The sequence below is a fragment of the Ostrea edulis genome, chromosome 7 (genome assembly GCF_947568905.1).
Source record: "Ostrea edulis chromosome 7, xbOstEdul1.1, whole genome shotgun sequence".
Classification (NCBI taxonomy): Eukaryota; Metazoa; Mollusca; class Bivalvia; order Ostreida; family Ostreidae; genus Ostrea; species Ostrea edulis.
In genome coordinates, this window is record NC_079170.1 from 61140331 (window position 1) to 61154602 (window position 14272).

General features: G+C 34.3%; 1 protein-coding gene across 1 annotated transcript; it reads right to left on the reverse strand.

Moving 5' to 3' along the window:
* Positions 1 to 220: 220 nt before the first annotated feature.
* On the reverse strand, positions 221 to 13754 carry LOC130048317 (prostaglandin reductase 1-like). Its single transcript, XM_056144909.1, has 10 exons — positions 13586 to 13754; positions 13035 to 13184; positions 8176 to 8221; positions 8005 to 8055; positions 5487 to 5651; positions 5036 to 5153; positions 4453 to 4608; positions 1748 to 1853; positions 1045 to 1163; positions 221 to 392 (listed from the first exon to the last, which is right to left on the reverse strand). The coding sequence occupies exons 2-10, from the start codon at positions 13141 to 13143 to the stop codon at positions 282 to 284; spliced, it is 981 nt and encodes a 326-aa protein (XP_056000884.1). The 5' UTR covers positions 13144 to 13184; positions 13586 to 13754; the 3' UTR covers positions 221 to 281.
* Between the last annotated feature and the right edge of the window lie 518 nt (positions 13755 to 14272).

The window sequence follows — 14272 nt, forward strand, 5'->3', positions numbered from 1 at the left end:
CTGTTCGTTATTTTCACTTGTTCATATCACCTGAAAAACGGAGCTGTCGCATCACAGTACGGTGCGTGTTGGCACAATAACTTACCTTTAATTAATGTTTCGACCATAGTGCTATGCATAGGTCAGAATATTTGTGGCACCTCACCTACAGCTGGTAATCTCTCAACATGAGTGATTTTGTTCTCTAAGAATACTTAAAACAACAATCAAGAACACGAACTTTGTCGGTAATCAAAATTTATTTATTTCACTGTTCGCGGTTTCCTTATTATATATGTCACTTATGGTTTTACAATAGCCTTTCCCACATGTTGGCCTGAGAAGAGACCTATAAATGCAGAAACCATGTTTTCAAAGCCCTCTGTTACCGTCTCTTTATATTTAATCTTTCCCTGAAATGAAAATTCACCCATTCATTATCAATATATACATGTACGCGTAATATAAAACTGAGTATTTAATGGAAAACAAAGAAAGCAATTTACAGTTTTCATTTGATGGAACTTGTAATTCATGCAACATGAACACATAGAGTGAGTTTCCGGCTTATGGCTTATTCCAAACGATTTTCAAAGAGAAAGGGAAAGCGAATTTAAGTAATGCTAAATAAGTTTTTATTGAGCAAATTAACAGCTATCAAAAACAATCTGTTCTATGTAGGATTTCAAGAAAATCTAAACAATTATGCAATAACAAGTTGTCCGCTCTCGAACTGTTTAATCGCTCAGAATCAAAGGCATGTCAGGACCCCTTTATTTTGAAAATGCACTGTACTGCAAATCCGTAAATTTCACTACAGTAACAACAGCCTACCATATACACCATGTTTGCTACTACAATTTGGAAAAAAATTGTTTTCGTTTTTAAGTTTATTGAAAAGTGAAATCAATTGATTTATTGATGCTTAATGGTTTATCATTTTGTATGGCAACACAAACAGGATTGGCAATACTCTTAAAACTAAACTATCGGCCGTTCAATCGCTGCTAGTTTTCTGAGATGAGCCAGTTGCCAGTTTTTGAATCAGAGATACGATTGCTTTACCTCGTTAATCCACTGCGACATCTGTTTCAATCCTTCTGGCCATTTCTGAACGTAGTTCATAATCTGTATCCCCTCAACACGTAACAAGTTCATTAGAATTGGACTGTATGGCAATTCGCCTGTAAGAAATGATGTTGTTTTCGTAACCCAGTTTTACATAATATTCATTATTTCCGTCGATAGTGGTTCACCTCGTGCGCCGAAGTTTCTGAGTTGAAATCTCACTTACACCACGTCTTATATCAAAATGCCGAATCAATGTAAAAAGTTTGAATAAAAAAATAGAATTCGGAATAAAAAATGAGCTGTGTAGAATGACCGTGAAACATTCTATTGCATAAAAATAATAACATGTCATCGTTATTTGAATTCAAATTGTACTATATATGCGCATTGTGCATGTACACCAACTCGCGCCATTTACTAATCTTTTCAACAACTCTTACCAGATCAGACTGTAAATATGATGTTTGTATAACAAATATCTGAATGTGAGATAAAAAAAATATATATACAGATATTTTCTCTGGCTTAATCTTTAGAGTTGTACACACTGAGATCCACGTCCACTAACTTAATCTTTAGAGTTGTACACAATGAGATCCACCTCCACTAACTTAATCTTTAGAGTTGTACACACTGAGATCCACCTCCACTAACTTAATCTTTAGAGTTGTACACACTGAGATCCACCTCCACTGACCTTTATCTCCTTTACTTTTGTTATATTGTGAGATAGCTCCACAAATCGCGGTTCTGCCATATTTGTTCATGTGTTTAATCACGATGGTAGTGTCCTCTCCTCCCACCTATGAAATAAACGACAGTTAATTGACCTGGCATGCCCACGAAAGTCCTTACCCCATTAGATGACACCCTAAGTTAGTCTTTACTCTCTCAAACGACACCCCGAGGAAGTCCTTACCTTCTCAATGTACACTCCAAGGAAGTCCTTATTCCCTCAATAAACAACCCAAGGAAGTCTTTACCCTCTCAAAGGATAACCCAAGGCAATATCTACCCTCTGAAAGGATAACCCAAGGCAATATTTACCCTCTCAAAGGATAACCCACGGCAATATTTACCCTCTCAAAGGATAGCCCAAGGCAATATTTACCCTCTCAAAGGATAACCCAAGGCAATATTTACCCTCTCAAAGGATAACCCAAGGCAGTATTTACCCTCTCAAGGGACAATCCAAGGCAATATTTACCCTCTCAAGGGACAATCCAAGGAAGTTCTTACCCTCAAAGGACACCCCCAAAGAAGTCCTTGCTTTAAAAGAACATCCCAAAGAAGTTCTAGCTCTCAAAGGACCGGCCCCCAATGAAGTTCTTGCTCTCAAAGGATACCTGCAAGGATGTTTTTTTTTTTTATCTCATAGGACAATTCAACTTTGATCCGCCCCTGTTTGGTAGATTAACAATATATGTCTAAAGAAATCTTCAGAAATTCTAAATGATTCAATGTCTGATAAAAATAACTTAACATACAAATTCTTGTCCAAAAAATGTTAATGACCATAACATTGTTCAGGTTTGTTTCTATAATGTCACTAAATGAAAAAGTGTCTGCCATTTCCCCAAAATACAATCAAAGGTACAATATCTTACTGATATTTTCATTTAGAAATATAAGAAAGCAGACATTATCTGACCACATTTTCGCTTGTTTTATAAATATGTCACTGATCACTATTATGAGTATAAATACACATTCCGTAAATAATTGGTATTTGATCAAAAATGTGCTCTATCTTTCCAATCTATAAAAATTCCCACAATGTTGTGAAAATTGTAATATTATACAGTTGTTGACTGGGGTTGAGGGCAACAGTTGATCTGTCGGACTGGTGTGCAAACTGTTGCCCGAGACCTCTGTCAACAGCTGTTTTGGTATACCCATATTGGAAACAATTTTAAAATCATTATCGCATATAGGCTATCACTGCTTTCGAGTATTGCCTGCATTTCCTCAGAGTCTTTAGATGTATTGTCAAAGCATCTAGTCTCATTCAACCAGGCACTCAGCTGTTTCCGCAAATCTCCGACGAGCAGAGAGTCTGGTAAAGATTCACGAAAATAATTGTTACCGCAAGGAAGCGCTAATTTAGTTTCGGTTTGATTCTCCCCGACAGAAACAGTCAAATCCGGAATTTAATGTTAATTAGTTGATCCTTCGTTAGTGATATTAATGGTGAAATCATTACTACATGTACAACAGAGAAAAATTGCGATCGTTGCCGGCTGGAGATTGTACTTTCATTTTTGCCCCCCGAAGTAATTTTGGTAAAACGGTTTTACCATTTCCCGTGGGTAGAACAGCAAATAAATCCTCTCCTTTCACAACAGTTTCTATAAACACTCTAGTTGTAAATCCTCAAGCTTAAATGGCACATTCAGTCTATTACAAATTTCTTCGGTAGTCGTTATTTTGGAGGTGTGTTGAATCAACCAATCTATTAGATACTGATATTTTGGTAAGCCTCGGTTTGACGTTACAAACGTTATCGCGTGTCTTTACCAGACTCTCTGTTCGTCGGATATTTACGGAGACAACCAAACGTCTGGTTGCAAGAGATTACAAAGCGTCGTTATTGGTCATATTTGTTTACGAAACGACAGGAAAGATAAATCGTTTTAGCGCAATATGAATCCATGTCGGTCAACAGTCGATTTTAACAGTTCCAGTTCAACAGTCGCTGGAACAGTAAAACATATTGGACTTTGTTTGGTATAGAGTTACATAGGAACTATTATATAAGGGGTATAACATATTATGTATCAATGTATAAAACAAGACACAGCTGTACGTGTTAGTCAACTATCATGATAGTTCAGGGAGCAGATGATAGTCACTTCACAATACACCCCAGGACATCATAAGACTATTCTTGCTTCAATAGTTTTCTTGTAGATTTTATATTTTGACGTCAGGTTCATTTACACTAGCGATACTTTCCCTAAAGAGGAAATATACTTTGTATATGTGTTTGCCCAACTCTCTATATTTTGTATTGCTTATATAGTTATGAGATTGATCACTGTTCGTTATCTTCACCGTTCATATGTCACGTGACAACAATCGCTGAAATAGAATAGAAAAAACTTCGTCGTCAAATTCTTGCAGAATACGTTAACGTGCCCGGTCTCGAGATTTTTTCAACCGGAGGGTTTCTTCTCTAATATCTCTCTCTCTCTCTCTTATGTGATCATAACTTCTTAAAAATATAGACGCATGCAATAACAACACACACGCATATATATATATATATATATATATGTGTGTGTGTGTGTGTGTGTGTGTGTGTGTGTGTGTGTGTGTGTGTGTATACACACGTCTGCGATCATCCTTTGTACATTACAAAAAGATTTTATAGAACAGTGATATTAATGTACAGATACTTACATTATCAAAAAAGCAGTCCAACCCGTTTGGTGCGTGGTCGTTAAGAGCGGCCTCTAGCGGTTTGGTTTTGTAGTTGAACACCTCATCAAACCCTAGACTCTCTTTTAACCACTTACACTTTTCGTCACTTCCGGCACTACCCACCACTTTACAACCCTGAAAACAACTCACACTTAAAATCTTAGGATCTCTGAAGTAAATGTAGTAATCGTATGATAATTTTATTCATATTTCATCATTTGGTGAAGGGTTTTGATTATCCTAAAGGAATACCAATGAAACCGAAGACAGACTAAAGAAAGCGTATGCATGAAAAATGAGCGCTAACCTGCATGAGCTTCTATGTCAGAAATGTAAAAGGGGGGACTAAAATGTAAACACCCACCAAGCTACATTTCTGTTCAATGCAAACTTGGCTTACAAACAAAACATTCAAGGTCATATAACTTAAAAAACAGGCTTTTTGATTTCGAATTCTCGACTGTGTTGATGGAGACATGTCTGTGTGAAACCTGACCTGTTCATCAAAACTTCCAATCTCTAAACAGAAGAGATTTTTTATAAGCCATGGTTATTCAAGTACCTTAATTTTGGCGATTTGTCCAACAATCATGCCCACCGCTCCCGCCGCGCTATTCACGAAGACAGTGTCTGTACTTTTAGGACAACAACCCTCCAGAAACCCGAAGTAGGCCGTCAATCTAGCAAGCAATAGTATTCATATTACTTTCTTCATCATATCTATTTGTCTAATATGCATTTTCAACTTTAAACATTTTAGCAGGCACGGTCTCTCCTTAAAAATGCAATTTTCTGAGTTGACAAATAATTAAACCCCTTTATTGAACTCTTACGTTTGGTGAGACACGAAAGGTACACTTATGTGTACATAAGAGATGGGTAGTACATGTACAAATATTTATTATCATGACACTACTACTAACTCGGAACTTGCATATCAATCATTCAAAAAGAAATATCACTAACTGTCTTCAGTAAATATATATCTTGATATTGTATTACATGAACAATACCCAGGCAATCCTAAGGCTCCAAGAGCTAGGGATTTGGGAAGGTCACCCAGGTCTTGTACTTTTGTGAGTTTGGAGGCATCAGAGTACAATGTGTGAGTTTTCCAGCCGTCCATAGTCTTCACGTAGGTTCCGACTGGATAATCCGTGTTCTCGCTCTTACTTATCCTACATATATAGAGAAGTATTCAATAAGTTTATGTATAGTCCATTCAGTAATAAATCAAGTCTATTCAGTAATAAGTATAGTCCATTCAGTAATAAGTATAAGTATAGTTCATTAAGTAATAAGTATAGATATAGTCCATTCAGTAATAAGTATAAGTGTAGTCCATTCAGTAATAAGTATAAGTATAGACCATTCAGTAATAAGTATAAGTATAGTCCATTCAGTAATAAGTATAAGTATACTCCATTCAGGTATAAGTATAGACCATTCAGTAATAAGTTTTAGTATAGTCCATTCAGTAATAAGTATAAGTATAGTCCATTCAGTAATAAGTATAAGTATAGACCATTCAGTAATAAGTTTTAGTATAGTCCATTCAGTAATAAGTATAAGTTTAGTCCATTCAGTAATAAGTATAAGTATAGACCATTCAGTAATAAGTTTTAGTATAGTCCATTCAGTAATAAGTATAAGTATAGTCCATTCAGTGATAAGTATATATATAGTCCATTCAGTGATAAGTATAAGTATAGTCCATTCAATAATAAGTATAAGTATAGACCATTCAGTAATAAGTTTAAGTATAGACCATTCAGTAATAAGTTTATGTATAGACCATTCAGTAATAAGTTTATGTATAGGCCATTCAGTAATATGTTTATGCATAGTTTATTCAGTAATAAGTATTATGTATAGACCTTTCAGTAATAAGTATATGTATAGTTTAATCAGTAATAAGTATATGTATAGTCCATTCAGTGATAAGTATATGTATATTCCATTCAGTGATAAGTTTATGTATAGGCCATTCAGTAATAAGTATATGTATAGTTAAATCAGTAATAAGTTTAAGTATAGTCTATTCAGTAATAAGTGCAAGTATAGTCCATTCAGTAATAAGTATAAGTGTAGTCCATTCAGTGATAAGTATATATATAGACCTTTCAGTAATAAGTATATGTATAGTTTAATCAGTAATAAGTTTAAGTATAGACCATTCAGTAATAAGTATAAGTATAGTCCATTCAGTAATAAGTATAAGTATAGACCATTCAGTAATAAGTATAGGCCATTCAATAATAAGTTTATACATAGGCCATTCAGTAATAAGTTTATGCATAGGCCATTCAGTAATAAGTTTATGCATAGTTTATTCAGTAATAAGTATAAGTATCGACCATTCAATAATAAGTTTAAGTATAGACCATTCTGTGATAAGTATATATATATAGACCATTCAGTAATAAGTATATGTATAGTTTATTCAGTAATAAGTTTAACTATAGACCATTCAGTAATAAGAACAAGTATAGTCCATTTAGTAATAAGTATCAGTATAGACCATTCAGTGATAAGTTTATGTATAGTTCATTCAGTAATACGTATAAGTATAGACTATTCAGTAATAAGTGTATGTATAGTCCATTCAGTAATAAATATATGTATAGTCCATTCAGTAATAAGTATATTTATAGGCCATTCAGTAATAAGTATAAATATAGTCCATTCAGTAATAAGTTTATGTATAGTTTATTCAGTAATAAGTATAGGTATATACCATTCAATAAGAAGTATAGGTATAGACCATTCAGTAATAAGTATAGGTATAGACCATTCAGTAATAAGTATATGTATAGACCATTCAGTAATAAGTATAAGTATAGACCATTCAGTAATAAGTATAGGCCATTCAATAATAAGTTTATGCATAGGCCATTCAGTAATAAGTTTATGCATAGGCCATTCAGTAATAAGTATAAGTATCGACCATTCAATAATAAGTTTAAGTATAGACCATTCTGTGATAAGTATATATATATATATATATATAGACCATTCAGTAATAAGTTTATGTATAGTCCATTCAGTAATAATTATATGTATAGTTTATTCAGTAATAAGTATATTTATAGTCCATTCAGTAATAAGTATATTTATAGTCCATTCAGTAATAAGTATATTTATAGTCCATTCAGTAATAAGTATATTTATAGTCCTGTAGGTAGACTGTCGTCCACGGTGGGGTGATGTATCTTTTATTTTAATCGTATCTTATCTCACTGGTGAGCAATTTGATTTTGGATGTTTTCTTTGTTAGTAAAATATGTGAAATCAGAACTGCAGTAAGGACAGTGAAATAGTAATAACATTCGTAGAAAATGGACATAGAAACCTTTTTGATCAGAAACCGTAAATATATAGCAAAGATTGAATACCGGTATTTAAAGAGGTAAGCAGTAATAACCTTTTTCAAAAACTATAGATAATTCAGTAAAATCTCTTTCGGTTTATTTAAAATCCTACAGAATTTCCAATTCTCTAACCATTATATAGTAAAAGAATTGTCCTTACCTGGCTACTTGTTCGCCCATCATTACCGAGCCCACCGGTACCGGGAATAACCTGAAAGATTTGACAGGCAGATCAAATGGGCACTTCGTCCCTTTCTATTAACTCTGCATCACTTACAGCAATGACATTTCACATAGTTTATACGTTTTTGTTTTCATCATCAATTATTACCTCATATAAGGATCAACACTCAAAAAGACAGCTTCACAAAGCACTTCTACAAAATATAATCATTTGCATGATGTAAACAGGCATCGTGTATATTAGAGTTATTGTTATTACATCTGTAAATATGAAAAAGTTGCCGAAATTAATAACCGCAGTACAAACCAATCGTCAATACACAATAAAACCCAACCCATCTTAGATTTGTTGCAAGATAGAGATTATAGAAATAAGCGTATGTAAATGTAGTTATCTACAAGACCCATAATGCTATTCCTGACAATTGTATCGTGTCACATCATATCGTGCGTGTATCCTATCGTATCGTGCGTGTATCCTATCGTATCGTGTGTGTATCCTATCGTATAGTGCGTGTATCCTATCGTATCGTGTGTGTATCCTATCGTATCGTGTGAGTATCCCATCGTATCATGGACGTATCGTATCGTACTTATACAGGGATTTTCCACACCATTTTTGGAATGGGGCCTGGGCCATTAAAATTGGGAATTTTAACAGCATTTTGTCCAAATTGGGAATTTTAGAAATTCACAGTTTTACAACATATTTCTTAAAATACGCTTTTTTCAATAAAATCAGGGTTAAATGACACTTAAAACTATTTTTCAATGGCACATGGACTGACGGAACACCAGCTTTCAAATTTCCAAGTGACCCTAGCTTCTAGTTCTCAGATGGTTCTTCAAAAATGTCAGGAATAGAAAATAGACAGCATTTTCCCCATTTTACGTGCACCATGGCTAATAATATTGTGTATTTATACTTTTGAATACTAGATGAAATTTTTTTTCAATAGAAAAAAAAATCAATGGAAATATATATTAAAAGTAAGGAAATTAAATAAAAGTTGAATTAAATTTAGATTCAATCATGGAGTTTCAATATATATTGTATTGCTCTTAATTGACATAAACAGCCCAACCATATATAAATTATTTTTAAAATCATGACCTAGTTCATCATGAAACTCTCTGTGATACTATCAATGCCAATACACTTGTTCAATCAGTAAGAAAAACACCAGGCTTGGGAAGTTATATTTTCACATCCAATAAAATCATTTTGTACAGTAAATATATCTCTAAATGTATATATGTAAATATTAATGATAAAAGTAAGCTAAATTTGAACTAATGCTGCTTTATACAATGCAGCATACAATATCATCATTTCTGGTGATTACACTCTCCAAACAAAGTGTGCTGCTTCAAAGATTAAAAAAAATATATATATTTTCACACAAAGTACACTGAAAATACATTCTAAATATATATGATATCTACCTAATAACTCTCAGATAGGTTAAGGAAGTGGGTACAATAAGTGAAGCAACAATATAGCACGTATTAATCAAAGAGAAAAATGGAGGAAATTCGGATTTATCGAACAGTTGCCGATATTTCTAGAGTGTTCTATATAATGAACTATGATGGTAGTGCTGCTGAATTATTCTTATGGAGAAAATTTGAAGACAATAGAATCATGTAACATGTATTTTCAAAGAAAATGAACAATCTAGTTAATATACTGCACTTTGAACTTTGAACCGACGGGCGAAAATTTCAGGTAGACCTTCCGAACTTTTGGTGGTCTCGGGCCTCTGGTCCACAATTTGTGTCAAACCATTAAATATATTTTTTCATTTGATAACTTTTTCTTTGAATCATTCCACTTTCCCCATGACAATATTGCAAAACAAGACAATTTTTTATTTGACTTTAATTGGGAAATTTTGTAGACAAATTGGGAAAAAATACTACTATTTTGCATTGGGAATGGGGCCGAATTTCGGACCCCTACAACAGGGTGGAAAATCCCTGTTATATCCTATCACATCGTGAATGTATCCTATCGTATCATGTGTGTATCCCATGATATCGTGTGTGTACGCTATGACTAAACACCCACGATTTCCGAAATCACGGACCTAGAGAAATAATTTCTTTTAAATGTAAGTCCTGATTTATGTACTTGTACGTGGGGATGTAATGATGATGATGAATTGATAAGATGTTTTGAGAAAAAAAGAACTGACACTGAGAACCGTTATGTTTTGATAAATTGGCATTATAAGATAAGCTACATGTAGATACCTAGGTACACTTCTAGGCTGTATTCTATCATATCATGTATATGCATTTATCTCATACGTGTGGTGTATATTGAGAGTGAAATAAAGCATTAGCTTTACCACACGCCCGTTTGATAAAGCATTTCGGATCCGAACTACTTTTGACACTGTCCCCGCTTGGATGACATATTTTCTGTGTTTATGCATATCCATGCATGAAATAAAGCGTAAAACTTATTATTCTGTATTTATTTAGAATTTATTTTATAGCAAAATCAAAATGATGTTGCCCCCACTGACATAATGCAAGTTACTGACCATAAAAAAAATGCCAACTCGATCTGTAACTACTCAAAAATTACGATCAGGAAACAAAAATATGTGCACACTATTATCATCGACAAGGAATCGGCCGCCTACAGGACAATCATAATCGAAAGTACTTTGTCATGCTGCGGTACCAAGTATTCACAAACAGTCTCTTTTTCTGGAGCATATTGAATGCAACAAATTACAACAGCTTTAGTTACTAGGCCTAGGCCTGTTTAATGTGCCTCAGGATTTCCTCTCGCCCTCAGATCCAAAGAAACTACGTAAATATTTTAATAACGCTGCATTAAAATATTACTTTCATTCATCGTTGTTACACATGTTTATTTCAAAAAGATGACGACATCAAACTTTCATCAGAAGGTCTGGCCTACGTCAAAAAATAAATATTCGGTCAATAGTTGTTACTTTGTTGGAATGGCAAAACTATTATTAATTATAAACAATAATTCCTTCTAAAACAATTTTCATCCATGGTTTCTTTTATAAAAATATCCTTTTGTACTGTATATGAATGGATTATAAGCGCACTATTTTTTCCCGCGTAAGGAAGACTGAAGTCTGAGCCACGGATTCAAAACAAATTGAATCAGCTGTTTCTACCATACTGGGGATCATCTCAAAATTAAGCGAAAAGAAGACGTATGAGATAAATAGAACATCCATGACTACGTATTTTGATATTTTGGTTTATCCAACTCGTTGATATGGTGTATTTATTTGCTCGGAAAACCTCACGAATAAATACACCAAATCAACGAGTTGGATAAACCAAATATCAAAACACGCAAAATAGATATTGAATCGTGCATGTGTGTATATGTTTAACTTACCGTATCGTGTAAGTGTGTATATGTTTAACTTATCGTATCGTGCATGTGTGTATATGTTTAACTTATCGAATCGTGCAAGTGTGTATATGTTTAACTTATATATCGAATCGTGCATGTGTGTATATGTTTAACTTATCGAATCGTGCAAGTGTGTATATGTTTAACTTATATATCGAATCGTGCATGTGTGTATATGTTTAACTTATCGTATCGTGTAAGTGTGTATATGTTTAACTTATCGAATCGTGCATGTGTGTATATGTTTAACTTATCGAATCGTGCAAGTGTGTATATGTTTAACTTATATATCGAATCGTGCATGTGTGTATATGTTTAACTTATCGAATCGTGCATGTGTGTATATGTTTAACTTATCGAATCGTGCAAGTGTGTATATGTTTAACTTATATATCGAATCGTGCATGTGTGTATATGTTTAACTTATCGTATCGTGTAAGTGTGTATATGTTTAAGTTATCGAATCGTGCATGTGTGTATATGTTTAACTTATCGAATCGTGCAAGTGTGTATATGTTTAACTTATATATCGAATCGTGCAAGTGTGTATATGTTTAACTTATCGTATCGTGCAAGTGTGTATATGTTTAACTTATCGAATCGTGCAAGTGTGTATATGTTTAACTTATCGAATCATGCAAGTGTGCGTGTATGTATGTTACCATATCATATACATAGATGTTTATCTTATAGTATCGTACATATCCTCTGTTATCGTGTATATGCATGTGTCTATCAAATTGTGTTAATGCAACGTTAAGGTCATTGCAATATTATATATTTGAACATGCTATGTTATGTGTAATGTCAAAGAGCATGATTTCATAAGCCTGTGCCTGGGAGGTAAACATGGTAATGATTAATGAGATGCGTAATTTCAGAGGCTTTGTTACAATATCAATATCATACATTTTTATACGTATAATTATACATTGATCAAACTTTCGGTATACTCAGAACATTCAATTCTCAGGAAATTAGTATCTGTGACCCATCCCCTTTTAAAAAGTAATTTGTATTTTACGATTAGTGTCGATGCAGTATACAAGTCAGCTATATTGTAGCTTGAACATTGGAGCTTGCACCGACATATCAATCCGGTCAAGAAGGTCTTTACGTTTATTTAGAAAAGTAGTTGTGCGGCCACAATCACATCCAGTAACACATTTGGTACCCACTCCTCAATTCTTATTCAGAAACAGAACTGATACCTCCTCCTTAGTTTTTACATATACCTATTCAGAACCAGAATTGGTACTCCCTCCTTAGTTATTTAGTAGAAAAACTAGGGTCTATCCCCCTAATTCTGCTATTAGATATGACTAATCACTTTGAGTTGAATTTTATTTTCAACGTAATAATCTGGCGGAAAGGAAAAAGTGCTGTTGAACTCTTTTTGAATTATTTTCTGGATCCGCCTCTGACATATACTTTTTTATTATCAAGTACTAAATACTTCTCGGGGGACTTGGTGAAAGACACAGACCGTCAGCCTAGTCAGTGTAGAGGCATAAGCTTTTGTACTAGATCTTAAACTGTTAAATGGTCGAATGCGTGAAGAGTGATAAGCTGATAAGGTAGAAAATATTTACCTCCATGTTTCAGCTGATCGGGAAGTTCCTCCGTTTCCAGGGTAAAGTTCCCGGCTTCCGGAGCCCCGGTAAATGTCTTAGCATAAATCCACTTTTTGCAGAGGACCATGGTTATTAGTTTGTAGAATCACTGTGAACTTGAGAGTATGCCTGTGCAGTTATAAATAGAACTCGGTAGTTAAATGTCCACGATAAAATAGGTGTATAAGTGATATAATAGTTTGTCCAAACAAAGTAAACTGACGGTTCACACGTTGTCCTTCAGGTTTTTCCACACACTTTTAACGTTCTTATTTTTAATCAATCAAACTAATTCCTTTCTCCCCAATTAAGACAAGAAACAGTTTCTGATATGCAATTTGTCTTAAGATTTGTATGCACAAATCTCAAAACAAATCACATTTATTGTAGTAAAGAACAAAATTAATGTATTTTCTCACTGTCAAAACAAGTACGTGTGCAGCACATACAGATTATGACTGTTGATATATTCGAACAGTGATCAATCTCATAAATCCTATCAAGCATACAATATTAACAGAAGGACAAACCGGGATCCCTGGAAATACCAGGTGGGATCAGGTGCTAAACCTCCGTTGTTAACCGGTCACATCCGCCGTGAGCCGTATAACTTGATCAGGTAAACTGAGTAATCCGTAGGTATCCACTATATTCCCATATCTGATTGTATCTTGCGTAACGTCTCGCTCGAGAATTTTTCACTCATATCGACCGGTGATTACTGAAGGGCTTCAAATTTAGACCTATGCTCGGCGCTTACGGCCATTGAGCAGTGGGGGTTCTTTAGTGTGTCACACCTACTGTGACACGGGACATCCGTTTTTAAGGTCATCTCCGAGGACCCATGACCTGATGCCGAGTGTTTGGCGATGGAGCTGTCACTACCTATTTTAATGATTTGGGTCTGTCGCGGCCGGGATTCGAACCCCGGCCTTCCGCATGCGGTTCCAATATCTGATGACAAAAACAAAATTATAATATTTTGCCGACAGCCCGCCGTAGTTATTAGACGCAGACTATTTATTAATATTTGACATCCACTTATAATGCATATTCATCAAACATAACAGTACGTGTCTATACATTGTGCAAGATTCATCTTCACATATTTATTCTCGAATATTCTATGGAGAAAAATTTATGTAATATACGAAGCCCAGGGGAAAAAATGAGATGAAACCCCTTGAATTTTGGGACCAAAAAACTCTGAAAACTGG